Source organism: Pelodiscus sinensis, chromosome 1 (genome assembly GCF_052426305.1).
Source record: "Pelodiscus sinensis isolate ZL-2025 chromosome 1, ASM5242630v1, whole genome shotgun sequence".
Classification (NCBI taxonomy): domain Eukaryota; kingdom Metazoa; phylum Chordata; order Testudines; family Trionychidae; genus Pelodiscus; species Pelodiscus sinensis.
This window is the reverse complement of record NC_143052.1, coordinates 116,082,966-116,108,057: the sequence shown is the minus strand read 5'-3', so window position 1 is coordinate 116,108,057 and position 25,092 is coordinate 116,082,966. Positions and strand designations below refer to the sequence as shown.

General features: G+C 42.6%; 2 protein-coding genes across 2 annotated transcripts in view; one reads left to right on the top strand and one right to left on the bottom strand.

Moving 5' to 3' along the window:
* Positions 1-940: 940 nt before the first annotated feature.
* On the bottom strand, positions 941-3,537 carry CAPZA3 (capping actin protein of muscle Z-line subunit alpha 3). Its single transcript, XM_075897755.2, is given in 3 exon segments — positions 941-1,030; positions 1,032-1,902; positions 3,425-3,537. Coding segments are annotated over 2 exon segments (891 nt in total). The 5' UTR covers positions 1,877-1,902; positions 3,425-3,537; the 3' UTR covers positions 941-984.
* A 108-nt stretch (positions 3,538-3,645) lies between these two features.
* PLCZ1 (phospholipase C zeta 1) overlaps positions 3,646-25,092 on the top strand; it is a 118,786-nt gene continuing 97,339 nt past the window's right edge. Inside the window, exons 1-3 of the mRNA XM_075897749.2 lie at positions 3,646-3,799; positions 5,124-5,247; positions 10,909-11,143. Coding sequence (XP_075753864.1) covers positions 3,789-3,799; positions 5,124-5,247; positions 10,909-11,143 — 370 coding nt within the window. The 5' untranslated portion in view covers positions 3,646-3,788. The remainder of the gene's footprint in view (positions 3,800-5,123; positions 5,248-10,908; positions 11,144-25,092) is intronic.

Here is a 25,092-nt window from a genome sequence, read left to right as displayed (position 1 = left end):
TTTTGTTTTGGTGTTGAGCACTTCAGTCTTCATGTCAATGGCTTCCTTTCAGCTTTACCCATTGGCAGCCATACAGGTCATTGATTCTTGACAGCCACTACATATAGTAATGGTTAATATCTCCAGTTAATATCTCATAGTTACATCTTTTATTTTTGACAGGGCAAGGTTGTTCACCCTGTGCCTAACACCCAACCTGGAAGAGCAGGGTGTCTATTTTGTCTGGCCTCTCCACCACATACTGATCCGATATGGTTGAACCTGCCAGGAGCAAAAAGCTCCCCACTGACATGGACTCTAGGCATCGTTAGAGCATGCAAGCAGTCCTGCCATAAGGCATGGACCTCAGAAGAAACCTATTCCATAATGAGAGGTATTAAAATTTCTTCATTACTACTAGCACACAGCCCTCAACACTGGCTATCATAGATATGTGCCTCCTGTTTCCATGTCTCACTTAGTTCATGTGATTACATTATGAATATCTCTTATTTAAATAAACATTGATATATGTGAACAAAACTTGAAGGTTGAACTTCTTGAGTTTCAATACTATTCTGAAAATCTCATATTTATCTCTTAATATCCTTTTTAAATAAGCATTACTGATTACCCCAAAATAAAAATTAATATATGAGAGATCAAATTCAGTTATTTTTATTTAAGAACCTATGTCGATTTAACAGTTGTGAAAATACATAGAAATATAAAACTTTCCATATTTAAACATTGTTCCATCTAGACCAGCATCCTATCTTTGGCAGTGACCAGTACCAGCTCAGTAAGAAAACGGCGAGAAAAACCCTGCATTAAAAAAAAATCAAAGGGTAATAATTTTTAGCCATTACTGAACTGGATTAGATTCAAAGTGGCAAACTTGTGGCAAAGAGCTCTCTATTTTCCATAACCAACCAGAAATAAGTCAAATGAAATATAAATCTACTTCCCAAAGTGATTGCTAGTTTTATTTGGGTTATATTTTACTCAAACAGTTGACTTCAGTAAACTCAGTGGCACCTCAAAACTAGAAATTGGTTTTCATGCTCTGATTGGTCAGCAGTTTATTCCAGTTAATGATAGTCCGAGTGACTGGGAGCTGCCTTCGTAGAGTTTTTCTCCAGATTTCATCTGTCAAAGCCTGGAAGTTTTCTAACATGGCAAGGTGAAATTTGTTGTCTTCAGTTTCTATGAGTTTCACAAAATCTATGGCCAACTGGGCTGGGTCAATTACATGTAAGGTCTCTTCAACAGTTTTGCAGGCTGTCATGTGGAGGTTAGCATCTTTAAAGTAGTGTAATTGCAGATTAATGGTCCCTGTAACCTGAGTAATAACTGGAATCTGGGAAAAAATCCATTTACCTCTCCAAAGACCATTCCAGAAGCCCAAAGGTGTGTACTGATGACCTGAAATACAGGCCACAAATATGTGACTGTTTTTCAGGGTTTTTTTAAACACATTGCAATCCCCTGAAGGAAAGTGACTATCCACGTATGCCTTTAGAGCACTGCTTAGGGCTATTCTCCATAATTCTGCTTCATCCCACGCGACACTATGAAGCTGAAATTTGCTTGATATTCCACTCAAGTGATCAAATTTGAAAGAAAATTTGTTTTTTGGGTCAAAAAAACGACTTCCTCCTAGGTCATTGTAGCGTGTCACCAGTACATTGGTTCCTTCTATTCTGACTGAAGTGAAATTGTTCTTATTGTAATGGGCACAGACTTGGGCTGCCTCTTGCCTCATCAAGTCATCATCCTGGACCAGAATACAGAGATCTTCAAAAACACTGTAGAATTCACCTGGGGGTGCTTGAGACAGAAGACGGCATATGACCTGCACTTTCTCTTCCTTAGACAAATCACATTTGTTGGACATGGTGTTTTATTTCTGTGGTGGTAAACCTGAAATGAAAGCATGAATAATATACTAACTTGGAAACCGTAATTAAAAAGTATTTCAGAACACCTGAAGATGTCAAGGCAAACAGGGTTTGTGAACTTTGTGTGCTCTAACATTGTATTTGGAAAGATCTAGAAATATTAGTGAGATCATAATAAAATAATTCAGTAGAGTTAGAGCTTTTGGAAAAAAAATGTTGCAGTGGAAAATATTCACTGGCAGCACAAGAAAAACAAATTATATGAAGCTATGAAAGTGTTTACATTGTCCTATGAAAGATGACTAGGGATCCACATCTTACGATACCAGAATGAAAACTCAACATACATGTTTTAGGTAACTAGAAACATACTCAGAGAAGATACAACATATTTGATATAGCAACAATAAAATAAAATGACTGGAAAATAATTGTGATAGAACAATAAAAATGACCACCATGGAAAGCTCAAAAACTCTTAATGATGTAACAGTTTTCTAATATAGCCCTAAAGAAATATAAAGCTGCTGAAGGGAGAACAGGTACAAGGGAGTTCCAGACAGATGTAGAGCAGTGGTTCCCAAAGCTTTATTAGTTCACCAACCACTTTCTCAGAGGGGTAGCCGTGTCAGTCTGTAACTAAAAATATCTTAAAAAAGGAATGGTCCTGTAGTACCTATGGGCACTCTAGACAGCAGAGCAAAAGTTGAATTAAGATACGCAACTTCAGCTATACCAATTGTGTAGCTGAAGTCAAAATAGCTTAATTTGGCCATTGGCGCTGTCTACACAGTAGGAAGTGGAAGAAAGAACACTCTTCCTTCACCTTCCCTTACTCCTCCTGGAATGAGGGTTCCAGGAGTTGGAGTAACAAGTCCTCCAGCTTGATATTATTTTGAAATAATGGCTTGCTGTGTAGATGCACATGTTGCTATTTGGAAATGTCAGTTATTCCCTAATGATGCTGCCGGGTAGATGTACCCTTAGAAACTAACCAAAAAATCTAGATAGTATCATGAGCTTTCATGGGCAAAACCCACTTTTTGTCATCTGAAGAAGTGGGTTGTGCCCACCAACGCTCATGATACCATTTATATTTTTTAGTTAGTCTCTAAGGTGCTAACCCCTAGTTCTTTAAGGGTTTTTTTTCACTGTCTCAGAGACTTGTGAGGACATGGGCGCACATACTAGCTCGGGGGTACCTATCTCTCTTGACTCCCTGCTCACCCAACCCCTAAGCTAGGGCACATGCAGGGGGTGGAAACAACCAGGCTGCACATGACCCTTGGCCTGGTTCAGTGGGATGAGGAGGGGGGAGTAACCCCTGGTGGCCAGACTGGGGCTTCTGGCGGGCGGGGCGAGGAGGGCACTGCCGGCTACAGACATGAAGAACAGCAGGCCGGGCCCTGCGGCTGGGACGATTGAGAAGCCCGGGCCACGTGGTCAGGAGGACACGAGGCCACACGCGATGGAACCCTCCTCTCGGAACACGCGGCTCCGGCAGCCCCTGAGCGACAGCGCGAGCCCGAGAACAGGTACGTCACCTTCATCCCGGCCTGGCCGGGAGCAGGACCCTGGCGCCGGCCACGCGACGGAGAGAGAGAGAGGGGGGAGGGGGGGTGTCTCCCGCGTCACTGACCCCGGGAGGGCAAGGAGGAGGAGGTGTGACCCACGTGGCCCGCCGGATTGTGGCGTCACAGGGGCCGCGTGCCGGCAGGCGCTGGCGCAGCGGCTGGGGGGTTCTTTTCGCGCCGGGGCAGCGGCGAGGGCGGTTGCTCGGGCAGGGGCGGGATCCCCGCGCGGCTTGGGGGGCGGGTGGGGGGAGGCGGGCGCTGTGGGGGGCCGGGGTGATGCTGCTTCTGACACCACCGCAGTGACGTGACCCGGGAGCGGCGCAGGGAGCCTGCTATGGAGACCAGATATCCTTCTCATCGCCCCCCCGAGCCTCCCCAGAGCCCCCATCCCAATTTCCCAGGGACCCCCCCCACAGTGCAAGGGCAGCCACCCCCCCCCCGATTGTATTGCAAATCCCTGACGATTTCTAAGCCACCCTGATTAATAACCCCAGAGCTTCATTGCCACTGAGCCTTGTGCCCCCCCGCCCGTTATTCAGTTCCCGCCTGCCTCCCCCTTGCTTCTACGCGAAGCCCCTCTTCTGCCCTTACAGTTTCCCTCCTCCACCCTGCTTTCTTTCAGCCCTTAATTTCCCCCTCTTCCCATTAAGCCCTTCTTCCTGGTCACATTTACTACCATGGGCTGTCTTAAATCCTCCTTTCTCAAAGGGTCCTGCCATTTCAGAACCTTTATTGTTTCTAGGGCTCTACCAAACTCCATGCACCATTTTTTTTGTCAATTTCACCATCATAGGGTTTTAAAAATAGCGCCTTTCCTTATTGCAGCTATTTAAACTTGTCATTGCTTAGTGTTGTAGTTGTAGGCGTCCTGACCAAGAAAGGAATGTTGTGTGTGTGTGTCTTGCAAGGTTTATGTAATGGGGGGTTGCAGTTCTGCTACCCTTGCGTCTGCACTGCTGCAGCAGTGGTGTTGCCTTCAGAGCCAGGCAGCTGGAGAGTGGCAGCTGCTGGCCAGGAACCCAGTTTTAAAGGGAGACACACTGCCAGCAGCACAGCAGGAGTCAGGATGGCATGTTATGGTATTGCTGCTTATACCTCTGCATTGCTGCCTGCAGAGGTGGGCCCTCAGCAGTTGTCACTCCCTGGCTGCTCAACTCTGAAGGCATCAGCACAGAAAAGGTGCCATGATATAGTGTAGTCACCAGAACTGGGTGCCTAGCCAACTGCCACCACTTTCTGACCATCCAGCTCTGAATGTAGCGCAGAAATAAGGGTGACAATACCATGACTTGCCAAAAATAGCCTCATGACTTCCCTGTAATTCCCTTTTGAGTCAGGACCCCCAGATTGAGAAACAGTGTTCTCTCCCCCTTCCCAGATTTCAGGCTATGACATATTTTTTATAGTTGTGAATTTTTGGTAAGGCCATAATTATTCCTTTTCGCTTTTCTTCCCTTTAGGCTGCTCTTCATCCTCCGGTACCCCTTTACCCCAGAGTTGTAATAAAATAAATAACTGAAATATTTTTCAGTTAGTTATTTGGAACCAGAGATGGAGAAAATGTAATTGTAGAAAAATAGCTAATCTGTTTGGTTTAAAAATCAAGCATGTTTTCCCATAAAAAGCTATTTTAATGTGTTATATGTTTCCTTAACATGTCTTCCTTTACGTGGATTTTGTCCATCATTCAGGATGAGTTTGGAAGCGGAAGGATTAATTTAGATAGGACAGCAAAGTTACTTCTCAAGCTATGCATTCCTTTTGATGTAGCTCATGTAGAATATGTTTTTAAGGTGAGAAAATAGCCATGTATTGAGGTTTTTTTGGGGGGAAAATAATTTTTTGTTAAATAATCCAAATTAATGGCTGAGTGCAGGGCTATCTCTGTCAATACTGGTGCCTTGTGAACCCCACCCAGCATGTGGGAGGAGGTAGGTTGTGGTGCAGAAATTGTGGGAAGAAGGGGTAAGGTTACCAACTCAGCTGGATGCCATTGCTGCAAATGTCATTCAGTCTGTCTAGTTGGGAGAGTTGGCAACCCTAGGCAGGAGCCTGGAAAGGTTGGAGACTCACCTGATAGCCTCAGGGGAGCAGGAAGGAGGTGTGGGTGGTGTGAGAACAGGCTGGAAGAGCAGAGATAGCTGTCCAGATTGCCTGAGAAGTAGGGCTTTGAAGGGAAATCTGCTGATTCTCCCCAGCTTCCAACAGCGCAGTCACCCTCTTCTCCTTCTGAGTCCTCCAGCCTGTACTCACACCTCTCCCTACTACCTGGTGAGCAGAGGCTGGGCACAGCCCACGGTTGGAGGGGGGATGAGGACTGTCTGGGGGATGGGCTGGATGCAGGAGCTGTTGTAGAGACTACAGGTGAGGGAGGGCACTGAAAACTATACACAATACCAGGGCTGGGCAAAATACGGCCTGCGGGCCAGATGTGGCTTGCCGAGCCACTGGATCTGGCCCACAGATGCAGCAGGGAGCTCCAGACAGGCTCTCTGCTTGCCTTTTCCCACCTGCACGCTGCTCAGAAAAGTGGCTGCCGGACCATTTCTCTTTCACCACTGAGAACCCAGAGAGAAAGGGGGGAAGGTTTCATGATCTGCCCCCCCCTCAGCACAATCCTGGCCAATGGGAGCTGCCTGTTCTTCAAACAGGCAGCATATGAAGCACTACTCCCCCCTCCCTCCGGCTCATAGTTATTCACACATGCTCGTGGCTCCTGCAGCATGTGCAGGGGTGGGACATGCAGGGAGACTGCCTCAGAAATGTGCTGGACTGCAGCTGGCAGTCACCCAGGTAAGTCTCCTGGCCAGAGCCTGCCTTTGGCACTCCAGCCCCCCACCCCTCTGCCCCCCACTCCTGTACCTGTATCCCCTCCTAGAACCTGCAACCCAATCCTCTGCCCCAGGTCACAACCCCCTCCTGTCCTTAGGTCCCATCAAAACCCTGGCACCCCAGTCCCCTGCCCTAGGTCACAACCCAAACTCCTGCACCCCAGTCCAGTGCCCCAGGTCACAACTACTTCCTTCACCCAAACGCCCTCCCAGGCCCCACACTCCCTCTTGCACTCTAATCCCTTATCCTAAGGTCTCTTCTGCACCCAACCTCCATCCCAGATCCTGCATATTCTCCATTAATACAATGGCAGAGTGCGGCCCTTGACCAATTTCCAAAATTTTGGAGTGGCCCCCCATCAGAAATTATTGCCCAACCCTGCACAATGCCCAGTTGCATATGGTGCCATGAAATTCATGGTGCCCTAAGCAGCTGTGTTTTGTATATTGGTAAGGATGGCCTTGACCAAATGGACAAAAGTCCTTTATTTATCTAGCATGGCTATATCTCATAGGCAGCAATAATGCAATATCTTACTGCCTCTTCAACATGTTTTGGAATAGGTCATCCTTAGATGGTGGTAGAGGGACTCGATTTACATAATTCTAATGAAACTAAAAAGAGTATTGGTTTTGTGATGTTTACATCTTACTACAAGGAACTGGGTTAATTACCAAATTAATTTAACAGAAGCCACTAATCAGCCACCAGGTGGCAAAGGGTTTGCTGCAGTCAAATTCAACTATCAGCAGTCAGGTTTGTGTTAGTTGTTATTACAAGAATAATAATGATTTCAAATAGAAGGGGACAATGGTTTTAAAATAGCACTTATATGTCTCTAGTTTTAAAATAGCACTGAAAGGCAGATAGATTCCTTTGTAGATTGGTAGATAATATCAAATTCCAAACAGATTGATCTGATTCAATTGGAGGATAATCAACATTGAAACCATTGTACTAAAAACAATCTCTTCCTATTTCTATGCTTTCCTACTCTATGAAAAGTTTATAGAAATAATGTGACCATTCTTTTGATAAAGTGGACATTTTGTAGAACTGAAAATGTATATCAGTATTGGTGTACACTCATTGTAACTTTATGTTTATGTGACACTTGTGCTGTTGCATTCATTTCATTTCATTTAAGTTGATGACTTTGTTGTATATGGTCGTATGTAGCTTGGCTCCCAGATACCTGAAGATTGACTTCTCAAATCATAGCACCACCATGATAGTTCAGGTTAACTAAGGTGTTCAGAATAATAGTCTTCAGATTTAAATAGAAAGGTTGTTGGCAGGGCATTTTTGATGGAGGACTTGCAACTTGAATTTGAAGTAGTCGGGCAAAGGCCAAGCCTGCTGACCCTTTGGCCCACGGCCCACCCTTATTTTGGTCTCTCTTAGAAGTTTGCAGATTTTGTGTTTATTCTTTTTATGGACTTTCAATTACGTTGTTTTTGGACAGAAATTTTAGGTGAATTACGGTAGACTAAAAAAAGAATAATTACTTGAGGGAGTGACCTGTGTAGAAAAGGCATGATCTATTTGGACACAGTATTCTTTGAGAGAGAGTTGAGGGGGTATGGCTATATAGTTAATTCTGTATGAAAGACACATATGCAGGTCTTTTACCAACATGCTTACTGCTTTTCTTTTTCTTTCCTTTTTAATTTAAATGTCTATCTAATTATTTTAGGTAATATAAGAAAAAGGGGAGATTAAGGTTTGTTAAAGAATAATACGTTTTCTGAAGCTTTTTAATTTCATCAGGAAAGTCTTTTATTAAACTTACAACATTTTCTGATTAGCAAAGAGTTGAGGTGTATTAATAAAATTAAAGATATAATAAGGAGCTATACACATACATAGAAATCTATAGTTTGCAGCACTGTTATAGCCATGCCAGTCACAGGATATTAGAGAGATATGTTGGGTAAAGTAATATTTTTTATTGGAACAACTTTTGGTGGTAAGAGACGAGCTTGCACATATCTGAAGAAGTTTCTGTAATTGTAAAACTAGTCTCTTTCACAACATAAATGGATCTAGTAAAAGATGTTACTTCATCCATTTGTGTCTCATATAATTATGTAATAATACTTCTGTCTTGGTTCTTATATGGCCTCCATTACTGTAATTTTCACATGCTTCAGTGGAGCTAGGAAGTCTGTTTTTCCCATTTCATAGATGGGGAGCTGAGGCAAAGAGAATTTATTTACTTGCCCATAGTAACATAAGAAGTCAGTGGCAAAGCCAGGAACTGAATCCAGATTGTTTAAGTTCTATTAGACTTAAAACTCAGTGCCTTTATTCACTAGATAGTTCTACAATGTAATTTTATTTAGTGTAGACTTACTGATAAGAATAAGTTTGTAGATTTTTTAATGAAATTTTACAAAAGATTTGGGTTCAGGTTTTGAAGGTCTGGACCTCAGGGTTGAGATGTCTCAATCAGTACTAAATATTAATAGTTTCTTGTAGGACGTTTTGTTCATTATTTAATTTTAGTAAATCTGATATTGAATTTCTCTTGAACAGTCATAATTCAAACATTCAGCAATTAGATACAAGCTTGGAAGGAAAATAATTGATTATTGTTACAAGCCACCCAAATACTTTCCTGATACATTGATTTGGGTTACTTAATATCATTTTTAGTTTTATGACAGTTCAACACTTTTAGAAATCTATTTCACTAATGACTAGATTACTCAAGAGGAAACTGGCAATGTAATATTGAAGCTTTCATTGTTAAGACATTGTTTCAAATCTATCCCAGATAGATTGTGAACAAAAATCTTTATCAGATGATAGAGTATTTTCCTTGTCAGGCCACTTTTTACTAGGCACTAACCATCACACCTGATATGATATTAGGCACTAATTACTATTCCCCATAGTAATCTCAGGGCTTAAAACCTGAATAATACTAAATGTATTACAATTACTGTGGTGCTCTTTGTAGATGAGAGCTGAAGCAGGTTGATGGAGGTCAGTGCAAATAAGTTTTTATTTAAATTTCCTGTGCCGTGTTTGTTTTGCAAATAAACAGGTTGTTGACTCATTAGGTACATTATGGCACTTTTTATGAATAATATATTTAAAAAGTTAAAGGGAAAAAAATCTACACCAAGAAAACTGAATTACATATATTAAAAAAAACCTTAAAAGAAAAATTATTTTGGTGAGTCTTTTAAAAAATGTTTGTCAGAATTATTTAGAGTTCCCCTCATTCAAGTTTTAATTTCTACCTCTTTTTTTCCACCCTTCTTATTTTCTAGTGGCTTTTGATAATCAGCCATGGAAATTAATCTATATTCTAACCTTTAAAAAGCTCAATTTAAAAGAACAAATGTATATTTTAGAAATTCTAATTGTATGAATAGTTGGTCAGATCTTAACTGATCTTAGTCTCTTAAAAGTTCAGCAAAGTCATATATTTAAACTTGAAAAAACATTTTAGATGTGATATGCCACAAGACTTTGATCATATGATGGTTTGGCCATTCTTTGTCACTTATTTGAGGAATGTGTACTCCTCCTAATCATATATATAGTAGCCCAATGTCTGTGACTCTGTAATGCTGAAATGCTGGCTGTTCCCTCTGGGCTGCGCTGTTGCCTCCCTGGCTGTTCCCTCTGGGTGTCGCTGTTGCTTGAGTCATGTCCTTCGCCTCCCACAGTGGCGTTTGGCTGACATCTGCGCCGCTCAACCGGGCCACCGCGTGGGAGCAAGTGGCGCAAGTGACCGTTGAGACTCCGTGGTTCCCCGAGTGAGAGGCAGGAGGGGGAGGAGAGCTGAGAGAGAGAGGGGGGGGAGGCAGTAGGAGGAGGAGAGAGAGAGACACAGAGCGAGAGACCGGAGGCTCAGGAGAGAAAACCGATGTGGAGAAGAGAAGACCAATGTGGAGGAAATCCCTTCTTATGTCAGGCTAACTGGCTAATTTTAAAATAGAGCTTTATGGTATTTACAAATTATTTAAAATAGTAACTGTTGATGTGTAAGAATGTATTTACTTTTCACAATAACTTTTCTTTGTAGTACAGTTTTATTAAATAAAATACACCAGGGGACTGGGCCTCCTGCCCGCTATGGTCACCAACCCCCTCCTGCCTCTCCAGAGCTCTGGAGATGGGAGGAGGCTGTGCATGTCCTGCCTCCCTGGATCACTGGACGGGGGGTAGAGGAGCTTCCTGGAGTGAAAATGGGCTGGGGGCAGGGCGACGCTGGTGACGACCCACAGGAAATTGTTTATATATATACAGAGAGAGAGAGAAAGAGAGAGAGAGAGAGAGAGAGAGAGATTGATTTCAGTACTTTTTAAAATTCATACATGCTAATCTAATACATACAATATGCACAAATATTTTGCAATTGGCAATATACAACAAGTGTTCTGCAATACAATTTACACTTAATTATGCAAAATAACAGACATTTTTAGAGGACAGACCAAGATTCTAAGATTTGCTATCTGGTAGAATAGAATAGTATTGGATCATGTCCATGCACTGGAGAAACATTATGGCTCAATGTTTTACTGATATAAGGACTCTACTTTTTTACATTGTAATGCAGTGATTTTAATGTAAATTTGTACACAAATCATTTTTGTTTTCAGAAAACAGCTAGAGAGGGGAAGCGTGGAACTATTTCTGTAGAAGAATTCAGGACAATTTATCGAACTGTTGCACACAGAACTGACGTCCATGAAATTTTCTGCTGTTACTCTCCAAACCGCAAAATTCTAGAAGCAGCAAACCTGATTGAATTTCTCAGAAAAGAACAGTGTGAAATGGATGCTGATGAAACACGTGCCTCTCAACTCATTGCAAAGTATGAACCCATTGAAGAAGGTACACTATATCTTTAGCATAATGCTGGATTTTCAGATTTTATTTTACTGTATTACTCTTTATGTACGTATGCAGATGTATTTTTGAATACCTATCTGATGATAAAATTGTTATGAACTTTATGAGAAAGCTATAAACTGTGTAAGATAAATATCTGCTTACCTAAACAAAGTAAGAGAGAATTCGAGATCTGTTAGTTAGCATGTGGACAGAATATTAGTTGTTTTTAAAGTCCAGATCCTTAAACTACTATGTATGTATTATAAAAAATGTTTAGTACATTCACCATAAATTTCTGTAGGATATAGCTGAAAGATAGCACATGCAGTTTCCTGTAGGTAGATAATTCAGATTCTAGTGTTATACCTTAGGCTGGTCCAAAAAGTGGCATAGAGGTCTTTTGTGTAGTAACATTATATGCAAAATCATGACGAATATGTTCGGTTAAAGTTGTGAATATTTTGTAATGTGAAATGGCCCTTGTTGTGCTGGTCTGTCAAACTGTCTAACGCTTATTGTTAATTGAAATAAGCTATCAAAACTAATTTTGCTTTATTAATCAAGATTAATTTGAATCATGCGCTAAAGAGGTGAAAAATGAAAATTGTCATTCATATGTCCTTTCTATCACATGATATTGCGTTTTAACATTAGATTACAATAGAAAAATTTTTTTTAAATGTATTTGAAATGTGTAAAATAAAATGAAGTTTTAAATGATTACTTATTTTGTAGCTTAAGACCTTTTACATTTGTCTTGTTGAAACTGGAAGACTATGCCCAATAAGTATTAAAGCAAGACTATACTCAATTATACTTAACTTACTTTAGGTTAAGAGATCTGTTTCACAACCATATTAAAATGAAGATACTTTTTTGTAAGCTCCATTGAGTTTCAGTGATTATTTTATTCCTTAATAAAAGAGTTTGATTGTATGTTACTTGTAAACTGGTTTTTGTTAGTATATTGTTATCAGTGGAGTACAAGATATGACAGAGCTTACATGTCTCTAAACAGTACTAGATTTTGATACATCAACCATGTCATTGTTCATGTTTGAATGTATGGTTTTTAAAAGAGTAATAAGCATCTGCATTTCAAGTAGTCATACTTGTGGAGTGGGTACTTCTGTGGTTTCATTGTTGTAAGGTAATTTACACATAGAAGACTCACAAAGTTTAGTTGAGTGCCGTTGGCGACTAAGCAAAAATCGATACAATCAAGACCCTGTATACTTTGCAACAAGCTGAATCTAAATTCTTCATTAAGAGTCCAGACTGTTTGCAAACTCAGTAGAATACCACCACATTGGTGTATATTGAGTCACACATTAAAGAATTACTTTGCAACCATGACAAGTAGTTGTACCTGGTGTGTGTGTGTGTGTATATCTATATATATATATATATATATAAAAGAAAGCCTAAATTCTGAAGCATAATTCTTTGAGGGAAGGAGAATGCTATGGTCATTGAAAACATGCCTCCCTGAATATAACTCACTTATGCTATAAAACATAGCCCAAACAATAAAAATTAGTTGTTAATTAATTATACTATTTGCATTGTATTAAAGTTTAAGGACAAATGTCAATACACTTATTTGAACTCTCCTGATGAGACATTTCATTAAGAGAACTGCTAGTACCTTCCATCTCGTCTAGTTGATTGCTCAGTATTCTCAGTGTAAAATGGATCCTATCTGCCAACAGAATAGGTAATCATCAAGTAATCCATCCCCTATTATCTACTCCCAGCTTCTTGTAAACAGAGGCTAGGAACATCGTCAACATTCTGATCAAAATTTATTTTAGAAGCACCCAAGAATGCTTAACCAGTTGGATTGTTCAGTTAACTGAATACCTCCCATCTTTTTCTTGAAGAGAATCGATCTCTTGTGCATCATAAACACAATATAAAGGTTCTTCCACTGTAATTATTATGGTGTGAAATTTGTTTTAAAAACAAAATGTTTTTAAAATTGGAGATGCTTTATAATTGAGGACTAATCCATCATGGGTACTTAGAAAAAATAATAATTAACTAATATAGCAAGACACGCTTTTATTTCCTAGCACTGGAACTCTTAAAAAGCACTTTTACTTTGAAAAATAATTTTGTAAATACGACATCATGGATACTACATTTATCATGCATCAATGATTCCTGAATAATTTTTCTCAATTACATGTATAAGAAAGTTGGTTTGAAAAAGGCAATAAAGTGAACTCAGCCTGGAATCTGAAGCTGAGACTGGTTTTGTTCTGGTTTGTGTGTCACCAGACAAATACATTAATACAAAAATTCTGTTAGTGAAACTCTGTGTCCTTAGTTACACTTGTGTGGTGAAGTGACTGTTAGAAAATTATTTTCAAACATAACCTGTCCTCTGTGTGATTTCATAACTCTTTTCTTGCCTCTTAGGCTGTCAAGTAGGGGTTAGGCTAAGGCTTGTGGGTGGTTTTACTCATTTGCAGATCTCTTTTTATTTGTGGGTTTTTAATTTATCAAAAATTAAATGGAGATATACTAAAATAGATTAAAAATAAATGTACCAGCATAAAAGTTGTCATCTTGTATTACTTTTTTTCATTTCATTTTCTTCCTCTTTTATGTGCTGACTTCATTCTTTTCTTAATTCCATTTTGTTTGTCCTTTTTCTGTTATTTCTATTCCTTTGTATTCTTCTCTGCCCACTTTCTCTTTCCCTCCAGTTTGATCCATCCACTGGAAATAAAGGGAAAAGAGAATTGTCAATGATATATCCCATTGGCTCTTCCCACTGCAGCTTAACTCAGAGAGGATGTGCTTATGTGGAGATGGAAGATCTTCAGAGGTCCCTAAAGATCTGGGCAGACAATGGATTTGTTTAGTGTATAATAGCCCAGCTACTTCTGTTACACTTTAGAAAGTGAAGGCTGCCTTGAATGATGTACCTTCTTTGTTGAGATTCATTGCGCTGTGTAACAAGAGGCAAAATGTGCAGCTCGGTTGAGAAAAAGTGACATGGGAGCTAAGTGCAGCTCTTTATGGGAGCTAAAGTTCAGAAATACTTTTTGAAATTAACCTGGGTGGACTGTCATATGTTGGGTGATAGTTCTCTCAGCCTGACTGACAGCGTTTGTCAGAGTGATCCAGGATTGGAACCTGCACAACATTAATAAATATAAAGCAAGAAGTCACAGAACACAGCCCCCCCTCCACCAATGAAGTAGTTGTCCTATGTATAAATATTAACTTTTTATTGTTTTTTTTACATTAAGGTATTTTGGTGGCTTCGTTTTCAAAAAATGCTGACCAGCTAGATGGTGCATCAGAACTTTTATTCTTGTATTATGAGACTGAAACTTATGAGCAGAGTGCATTCTATATACTATGAACTATTGTCTCTGAACACTTCTACAACGCTTTCCAGAACTGCTGAGAGAACTTTCTTCCACCCTGTTATTAGATCAAGAGTTCTTTTTGCTTCTTGTGTGACTTGCTTTGCTTACAGGCCAGCTGACCTTTTCAACTTGGATCAACTGGTCTCTGTGTTGTTTCTACCCACTTCCAGCTACTTAAGCTATTCTGAACTGTTGCTTCCTTACCTGAGGCATCGCCGATAGCAAGCTGAGGAAAATCAAAGTGCACAGACAGGCTCAACTGGAGAGGATATTCTCAACTGGGGCAATATGGAACTTGACTTCACTCATCTAATAATCTTGGCATAGAATTCCCTTTTGGCCTTCCCAATAATAAGAAATGGAGGGCTTTTTAGTTCTTTATTATGCAGTTCTCACTGTCATCAGAGTTGTAAAAGAAAGGTTTTCTTTTAAGATAGAAATCTTATATTGAAGTTAGCCACCTTATATTGTCTGAGATGAAACGTTTTTGTAAAACCCTTTTTACTGAGTGGTAAAAAGTATTAATAATAGTTTGGTCGGAGTATCCAGGAACCTTCATATCATTAGAATATATTCTTGTCATTATGCAATACATTTTTATACACGCAGGTGGTTATCCTTTTGATATCTAATTTTAGTTTTATTTTTAAATACTAAACCAAATACTTGTTTGTTCTTGTGAAGAGATTATCTGAGTACAGTAAAACTCCAATTGTCCGGCATCCAGTGGTCCGGCACTCCCGATAGTCCAGCACCAACTGGAACCCGGAAGTGCTCCGGACAATTGATACTGCTGTGAGCCCCATGGGCGCTCGCAGCTGGGAAAGGGAAGGGGAGAAGGGGGGAAGGGGATTATACCCTTGTGACGGGTCTGCTGGGACCCGCACTGCATCCGGCCGGGGGGTGGGCGGGGAATGGCGCAGTGAGGGGCGAACCCTCCGCTGTTTTGCAGGAAGGCGGGGGAAGCCCCGCGCAGCCTCCAGTGACAGGCCAGCTGGGGAAACCCAGCCACTGGCCTGCAAGCAGCATCAGAGGAAAGGAGGCGAGAGCTAAGTCCCCGAACTTGCCCCGTTCCGGCTGCGCTCAGCCCCATGCCATTGCTGAGAGTTTCCAGGAGGGGAGCGGGCTTCCCTCCCCTCAGACTGCAGTAGTTATCGCTGAGCAGGGGGTTGAGGGGTGGCGCTGCGGGACCAACCCGGCAGCACCCCAGCTGCTCTGCTCCGCCACTTCCCCAAGTCCACCGCTCGTCAGTTTCAGTTTCACTGTTGTTTTGAATTCTGATTAGAATATTCTTAATAAGGATAATTGGTTGGATTCCCATGTCAACCTAACCTTGTATAGTGCAAAACAGGGAGTAGCTGTGTTAGTCTGTAACTGGAAAAACTTAAAAAACAACGAACAGTCTAGCAGCACTTTAAAGACTAACAAAACATGTAGATGGTATCGTTAGCTTTCGTGGGTACAACACAGTTTTTTAGGTATTGCAGTAAGTAAATAAGTTAAGAGGGCAGATTTTGATACTTGATTGACTGAGTTTTTATTAGTAATAGCCAATTTATGATAATCTTGATAGCTTTGATGTGTTAAGATGAAAATAACAGATAGAGACCGAGCTTTATATATGTACACTACATACAAATATCAATGAATGTTAATATCTGTGAAGATAAGAGACTTTTTGAACACATGTAACTGGATAACTCTAAATGTACTAATCATCTGAAGAAGTTCATAAGTGTATTGTTTATTCCATTAACAGTAAGGTTTCAAATTTGCGTCCATCATTCAAAGTTCAGACATTAAAATACTGTATGAATCAATTATAGGGTGTGCTAAAGCTTTCCACTTTTGGGAAGTGCTCCATGATGAATGTGATATTTATACCTGATTCCTGTTCCCTTTAACATACAAATTTGACCTCTGTCCTCTACAAGCCTTCTGTTATTTGTCATTTATTGTTATAAATTTAAATCAGAAATTTTGAATCATAAAGTGAGATGAAAGAAAACATCTTTTAATACTAAATTAATGAAACCTATATGCCTTTAAGCTACATTTCCCCCCTTTTATTGTCCTTTCTCTAGCATTTGCTTGGATGGGATTTGAGGGATAAAATATAGATCAATGAATGCTTATTGTTACTATTTGTCAAATGGTAGCATGCAAAAGTTCAAGTTTGGGAGACTAGCATGTTAAGTGTTACGCACAAACTTTGAAAACACAATCCATTCCCTGAAGAACTTGCATATTCGTATTTTGTAGTGATAGGAGAAAGCTAGCACCTATATATTTTAGCATCTAACAATTTGTGCAGAATTTAGCTATCCACCGTGTTTATCTGCAGGTGGAAGTTCATCATTAGTTTATCTTTAGGAAGTCTGTTTTTTCCCCAGAAGGTGCTACAGGCAGTCCCCGACTTACGCGGATCCGACTTATGTCGGATCTGCAGTTACGAACGGGGCTTTTCTCACCCCGGAGGACGCGGGCGGCGGGACCCCCAGACGTGCCGTGGTCCTGCCACCTGCGTCTTCCGGGGCGAAAAAAGCTGCTCCGCGTCTCCCTGGTCTGCTGGGGGGAGGTCCCCAGCAGACCAGGGAGACGCGGAGCAAAGCTGCGGAGGATGCGGGCGGGACTGCGGCGCGTCTCGGCAGTCCGCCGCCCACGTCTCCCTGGTCTGATGGGGGCCTCCCCCCAGCAGACCAGAGAGACGCGGAGCAAAGCCTCGGAGAACGTGGGTAGCGGGACAGCCCAGACGCGCCACGGCCAGCAGGACCGCGGCGCGTCTCAGTGGTCCCGCTGCCCGCATCTCCCTGGTGTGCTGGGGGGGGCCCAGCTAGTGTGCCCCCCCCCAGCAGACCAGGCTTTTCTCACCGACGCCTGGGGTAGAGCAGCTGGGGTGTTGCCGGGTTGGTCCAGTGATGCCGCTCCTCGGCGCTACTGGACCAACCCGGCAGCACCCCAGCTGCTCTGCCCCAGGCGTCCCCAAGTCAGCCGCTGCTGAAACTGACTAGCGGCTGACTACAGGAAGCCCGAGGCAGAGCAACTCTGCCTTGGGCTTCCTGTAGTGAGCCGCTGGTCAGTTTCAGCGGCGGCTGAATCTGGACGCCAGTTCCGACTTACATACAAATTCAACTTAAGAACAAACCTGCAGTCCCTATCTTGTACGTAACCCGGGGACTGGCTGTATATGAATACCAACTGGAAAAAAACACCTTTAGAAGTTAGGAATTATTACTTGTTCGTAATGATTTTAGTACAGGTAAACAATAAAGAAAATAAAATCTATTTTCTTACAGAAGTGGAGGAAACAAAGTATTACATTTATCCTTTACTTTTAGATTACAAGTTGTAGTTTGTCACTATGCTGTCATATTTAAGCCTCTAGGGGTACGTCTACACTACATGGCTCCGTCGACGGAGCCATGTAGATTTGTTTATTGGGCAAAGGGAAATGAAGCGGCGATTTAAATAATCACTGCTTCATTTAAATTTACATGGCTGCCACGCTGAGCCAACAAACAGCTTATCAGCTGTTTGTCGGCTCAGTGCGCTAGTCTGGACACTCCCCTGCCGACATCAAAGCCCTTTGTCAGCAGCCCCGGTAAACCTCATCCCACGAGGAATAACGGGGCTGCCGACAAAGGGCTTTGATGTTGGCAGGGGAGCGTCCAGACTAGCGCGCTGAGCTGACAAACAGCTGATCAGCTGTTTGTCGGCTCAGCGCGGCAGCCATGTAAATTTAAATGAAGCGGCGATTATTTAAATTGCCGCTTCATTTCCATTTGCCCACAACCCTCATCTACATGGCTCCGTCGATGGAGCCATGTAGTCTAGACACAGCCCAAAGTTCTAGTTTGACACTACTTTAATCTTTCAAATATTAGTTGTTATTTTTAGTAATTATTTAAACCAAGGGTGGGGAACCTAGGTCCCGGAAACTGAAAACTCCAGCCCCTGAGGCTTGGGTTTTCCCACCCCACTCAGCATTGGAAAGCCGGTACTGGTACTCCAGCCCTGCACCCTTGCAGGGCTGGAGTGCCAGTGCCAGCTCCCTATTGGAAGGAATGGGAGCTCCAAGTCTCGGGCCAGAGTCAGGCAAGCCAGGGACAGATTGGACCCACAGCCTCTGCCTGTCGGGGAGAGAAAGTGGCTCCACATGCTGCCGCTTTCCCTCTGGTTCCCCATTGCTGGGGAAACAGCAGTGCAGCAAAGTGCTGCCTGGAAGCTTTCCCCGCACCGCTCTGATTGGCTGTAATTGCAGTCAATAGGAGCAGCAGCAGACAGTGCTTGGGAGTGGTGACACATGGAGCCATGTGCGTCCTCAGATAGCTGTACCATGTAAGCACCCTCCATCACGCATACTCTGCACCCCCAGCCTGTTCCTGTACCCTACCTCTCACCCAGCCCTCTCACCCCCAGCTTGCTCCTGAACCCTACCCCCTCCCAGACCCAGCAACCCCCAATCCACTCTTACACCCTCCCTTCTACACAGACTCCACACTCCAAGTCTGCTTCCCAGCAGATCCCTTCCACAAACTGAATCCCTCATTTTTTGCCCCACTCCAAAGCATAGGGAAGTCCACAAAATCTACTAGCCCGGCCCCCCCAGGCTCTGGTTTATGAGGGGAATGTGAGGGAATGTCTTTCTGCTTCTCAGTGGGGGGCTATGTTAGTGAGGGCTAGGTTGGTTGATTTTTTGCTTCTCACTTTTGTGTAGCCCCTGATTGATTTTTCTGTGGTTCAGCGGCCCTGATCCAAAAAATGTTCCTCACCCCTGATTGAAATGCTGCTTTTTATTGATTAGTGGAGTGGAGAGGGTAACATCTGTCTTTTTTAACAGATTGAAAGGATTCTGCAAAGTATTTGTCCACCTAGAATTGCTAATAACAGTAACTCCATCCAGATTAATGGCAGTTTGGTACACTCTGGCTACGTCTACACTGGCAGCTTCTTGCGCAAGAACTGTTTTGCAGAAGAGTTCTTGTGCAAAAAGTCTTCCACAAGAGCGCATCTGCACTGGCATGTGCTTTTGCGCAAGAGCGTCTATGGCAGTGTGGATGCTCCCTTGCGCAAGAAAGCTCTGATGGCCATTTTAGCCATAGGGGTTTCTTGCGCAAGAAATTCAGGTTGCCTGTTTACACTGCTCTCTTGAGCAAGACGGCTTATTCCTCGTGGGAAGAGGAATAACTCTTCCGGAAGAAGCCCTGTTTTCCGATGCGAGACTGTAAATTTACTTGTGTAAGAACATACGTGCAGTGTAGACACCTGGCAAGTTTTTGCGCAAGAACAATTGTTCTTGCACAAAAAGCCGCCAGTGTAGACGTAGCCCCTCAGTTTCAGTTGCTGGCTACAGAAATTCAAAAAAATATCTTGCTAATGTTGGTTAACAATACTTCTAATGCAAGTTTTGTGAGAGATATCACTGTGCTGAGTACTTTTTTCAGACAGAGAAATATATCTGGAATGAAAAAAAAACCCAACAACCCCAAAAACAAAACAAAACAAAAAAAATGCCACCACAACCCCCCCCCAATGCCTTCCTAAAATCAGAATGTGATAACTGTGCTGATCCACTAGCCCACTGTAAAGGAGAAAAAAAATCAGCTTATATATGCAGATTTAAGGATTATAGTGCCAGCTTTTTCTCTGGAGATTATGAGATGACTACTCTGAACGCTGTTCACAGAAGGCACCTACTCTCTTTTTTCTGGCTCAAGCAGGGCAATAAACATATGCCACAAGTTAAATGATTCTCCATGGTAAATGAGGCCACTATGGTCATTTCCCAAACACCTTCCTTTTGAAAGCTATCTTTGTTTCAAGGAAACAAAAATTCTCCTAATAGCTAAACAAAACAAACCCTCAAATCAACTAACTAACCTTCACCTTCTTCAAAAAAATAAACTATAGCATAGAAACACAAGGAAGAAAAATCAAAAAGATATTGTTATAATGTAAACATGAGAATCTGTCCATTTAGGGTACATCTTCACTACAGGATAAGGTTGAATTAAGATAGGCAACTTCAACTACGTTAATTGCATAGCTGAAATCAAAGTACTTTAACTTAAATTTTGCTGCTGTCCATACTGCAGGAATTCGAAGGGAACACACTCTCCCTTCAACTTCCCTTACTCGTGGAAGTAGGACTACCAGCAATGATCAGAGCATCCCTCTCAGTTTGAACTAGCATGTCTTCACTAGACTTGCTAATTTGAACCCTGTAAGATGAACTGCGGCAACTTCGGTCTTCTCTGTAGTGTAGACATACATTAGGGAAACACACAGGCTGTGTCTACACTGGCAAGTTATTCCGGAAAATCAGCCGCTTTTCCGGAAAAACTTGCCAGCTGTCTACACTGGCCGCTTGAATTTCCAGAAAAGCACTGACGATCTAATGTAAAATTATCAGTGCCTTTCCGGAAAAACTATGCTGCTCCCGTTCAGGCAAAAGTCTTTTTCCGGAAAACTGTTCCGGAAAAGGGCCAGTGTAGACAGCACAGTAGTGTTTTCTGCAAAAAAGCCCCGATCGTGAAAATGACGATCTGGGCTTTTTTGCGGAAAAGCGCGTCTAGATTGGCCATGGATGCTTTTCCAGAAAAAGTGCTTTTCCAGAAAAGCGTCCTGCCAATCTAGACGCACTTTTCCGAAAATGCTTTTAACGGAAAACTTTTCCGTTAAAAGCATTTTTGGAAAATCGTGCCAGTGTAGACGTAGCCATAAGATCTGGAGAGTCAGGAAAAAATATTCCCCTTAGATGTATCTGAACCTGTGCTAAAACAGTTAGCAGTCTGTTTGTTTACATTGAGTAGGAGGGAGGAAAAGAAAAATAATATTTTTCTTGGACAGAAGTGATTTGGACATCTTAATTGCATTCTTGGAAGAAACAACATATTATTGTTGAACAGACACCTCCCAGTAACAGCAGACCTAGGAATAATATATGAAAAATTAACAAAATTCCAGGAGACAGGATTTCCCCCTCTCTCCATGCCTAAATATCCATAATGCAAATAGATTGGTAGCCATGTTAACTATTTTTACAGAGATCCTAGGTGATAAAGAGATTGAGGCTTTACTTGAGGAGGAGCCTTGAGGCCCTGGTGACAATCTGGTAAACATGTTTGATGTTCATCTATAGAGCAATAATAAAAGAGCATTCCCACTGCAAAGGATAAAACATTATAATTAATACTGAACAAAATACAAATTACACATTTTTCTCTCTGCCAGTTGCATCTGTTGATTTACTTAGATTTTTTTTTAAAGGACTGTGTGTGCCCTTATATACAATCAGCAGGGAGAAACATACTGCGGAGATATTGGAGAACATAGAGCCAACCCAGTTCCTGTCTTCTGCAACATTAAGAGGCAAAGTGTTAGTTGGGAGGATTTTGAATAAGTTTTAGAGACGCATTTGAGGCAGAAAAACACACTTGTCCTTCCTCCAAACTTCAGAGGGATTAAGACAGCATAGACTTGGAAATGATGTCTTTTCTCCTTTTTCCTAGACACAATTACAGATGAGAGACACTGGTTTTCACAGGAGGATTTTGAAATCATAAGGAAAATTTAGATACAATAAAACTTTACTTCTACAAGGTGTGACCATGCCCCTGGGGGTGGGTCCGTCATCTCCGGTCCTCCCCCCTCTTTATCCAATCTCGGGGCGTCAGGCCCTCTTAAGCCTGGCCGGCCAGCCTTTTTTTGCCGTAGGATTTAGTCGCTTGCCCAGATGTCTCGCAGAGTCTGGCCTCCGCCCGAGATGGAGGAGAAAGGGGGTCCCAGGCCCACCCTCACTCGTAGGCCCCAGCCCAGGGCCCTAAGGACTTGGACTACGCCGCAGTCCCAGTCTGGCTGACGGGGTTGTGACCCTAAACGCGTCAGCCCATGGGCTTGGTTCACTGCCCTGCCCTGGGCTACTTCCTTTCTCCTCCTCGTACCCCTTCCTGTGTTCGCCCCTCTCCCCTCCATGATGAGCCTTACTGGCTCTTCAAGTCTCTCCAGTGAGGCGCCTCCGGATACTTCCCCCTCTTCCGTTGGGTTGGCTCCTCCTTGCCCCCCTCCCCCCGCTGCCCGGGCAGGTTTTAAATCTCCCGCCGCCCCAGACGCCGGCCGGGCGTCCCTCTGACATCACTGGCGTAAGCCCCGCCCTCTACACTGGCGTGCCGGTTGGTCCACTCCTCCCCCTTCCAGCGGCTGCCCCGGCATTCCCCAGCAGCGCCGCAGCCCGGGAGTATCTGGCGCACCGTCAGTAAGCTCTCCCCGGCAGCGTCAATAAGATGCTCACCCCCCAGGGTTCAGTGCGGGGTCTCGGCATCCCTTCACACAAGGATACAAAAGCAGTATTTGCCATATCATCAGAGATAGTCTACAACTTATCAACATTGCTTTTTTGTAATATAGGAGTAACAAACAATCTGTAAATGACAGGCGGGCTCAGGAAGATAACAGAAATCAGATTATCCCTGAAAACAAAAGACTACTTCCATTCATAGCCATTTTCTGATATCTTATTGAGATGATGAAAGCAATTTCAAGGAAGCAGTAAATGCTTATCTTTTAGGGTGGGAGAGATACATATAACTCAGAACCAAAAAAATCTTATATTCATACTCTATTGTGATTTCTAAAAGCAAAACAAAACAACAAAAAGCCCCATAATGGTCTTCAAGTAGTTGCAAATGTGCGCATGTGCTGAGCATATTAAAGCTGGACACATTTTCCCATCCCACATTTACCTTCTGGCCCGTTAGCCTCTTCCCAAGTTATTTAAGGATAGTCCTGTCTTGGCACCCTTGGCTCCAAGTTTCTTCTCACTACTTCCTTCTAGAGTTGGAGCATTCTGTGTGGCAGTTTATCTCACATTTGTTTATCTCAGTTTTTGGGTGGACTTTGTTGTATATAATTAGTATAGCTTAGTACTCCCTTAGGTGTCGTTCAGAGCAATGAGTGAGGATGGATAGAGGATAGATAGATAGTTAGTTACCGTAGGTTATGTCTTTATTAGGGTTTAAATATTGTCCATCATATGAGGTGGATATTCCCAATAGTAATCGACACATGTGGTGTTTGTTGTGCATGGGAGAAAGGTACATTAAAGAAATTTGCTTCATCTGCAAGTTTAAAAAGAGACTGGCCATAGAGAGGCACTTGCATATGAAACAGAATCTTCTACAACAGGACAGAAGGCCCATGTTGGCATCAGGGACCTCAACAGAACCTCCAGCCCCATAGTTCCTTCAGAGCCAATACAGGATGTTGTTCCCAGCTTGAGATCTGCTGCTTCCCCAACGAGGTAGAGGGATAATTCTTCTTCCTATGGCCCTCCAAGGAAAAGATCCCACAAGATGGACCAAGATCTTTCCAGGACTCATAGAGATTCCTCTTTGTCCTTTAAGGGCAGTACTCACTGGCATCATGATTTCTCCCAGATGCACAATGGGCCATTTAACCCTTTCCTGTAACTGCCAAAATCAGTTGGTTACTGTACCGTTGACCCCAATATTGACCACGTAAGTATTAGCACTAATTGTCTCTATGTTCTTGGCATACCAGCTGGCATCAAAAGTGCCCTGTCCCTCTTTTCCTGATTCCCTCATAATTCAGGAGCATTCAGCGGCTTCTTCTGCAGTGCCCTCAGCACCATCTGGTCTGCTTGCAGTGCACTCTTGGTGATTGTCACCATATTCCTCTCTGCTTATGAGTCAGGGTGCGTCTACACTGCAGGGCTTAACTCGAAATAAGCTATGCAAATTGAGCTATGTCAGTTGCGTATCTTATTTCAAAATAGCTTATTTCGAAATAGTGAGCGTCTACACAGCACTTATTTTGAAATAGAACACTCTTCCTCTGACTTCCTTTAATTCTTATACAGTGAGGGTTACAGGAGTTGGAGTAAGAAGTCCCCCAGCTTGACAGTATTTTGACACTATTTCAAAATAACAGCCTGCTGTGTAGATGCAGACTAAGGGTATGTCTATACTACCCTCCTATTTCGAAATAGGAGGGTAATGTAGGCATACCGCAATTGCAAATGAATCCCGGGATTTGAATTTCCCAGGCTTCATTTGCATAAGCGGGGCGTCGCCATTTTAAAATCCCTGCTCGTTCGAACCCCGTGCCGCGCGGCTACACGCGGCACGAACTAGGTAGTTCGAACTAGGCTTCCTAGTTTGAACTACCGTTACTCCTCATTCCACGAGGAGTAACGGTAGTTCGAACTAGGAAGCCTAGTTCGAACTACCTAGTTCGTGTCGCGTGTAGCCGCGCGGCACGGGGTTCGAACCAGCTGGGATTTAAAAATGGCGGCACCCGGCTTATGCAAATGAAGCCCGGGAAATTCAAATCCCGGGCTTCATTTGCAAGTGCGGTATGCCTACATTACCCTCCTACTTCGAAATAGGAGGGTAGCGTAGACATATCCTAAGATATTCTGGGTCTTATTTTCTATCCCTTTCCTAATAATTCCTAGCATCCTATTTGCCTTTTTGACCGCCACTGCACACTGCGTGGAAGTTTTCAGAGAACTGTCCACGATAACTCCAAGATCTCTTTCCTGAT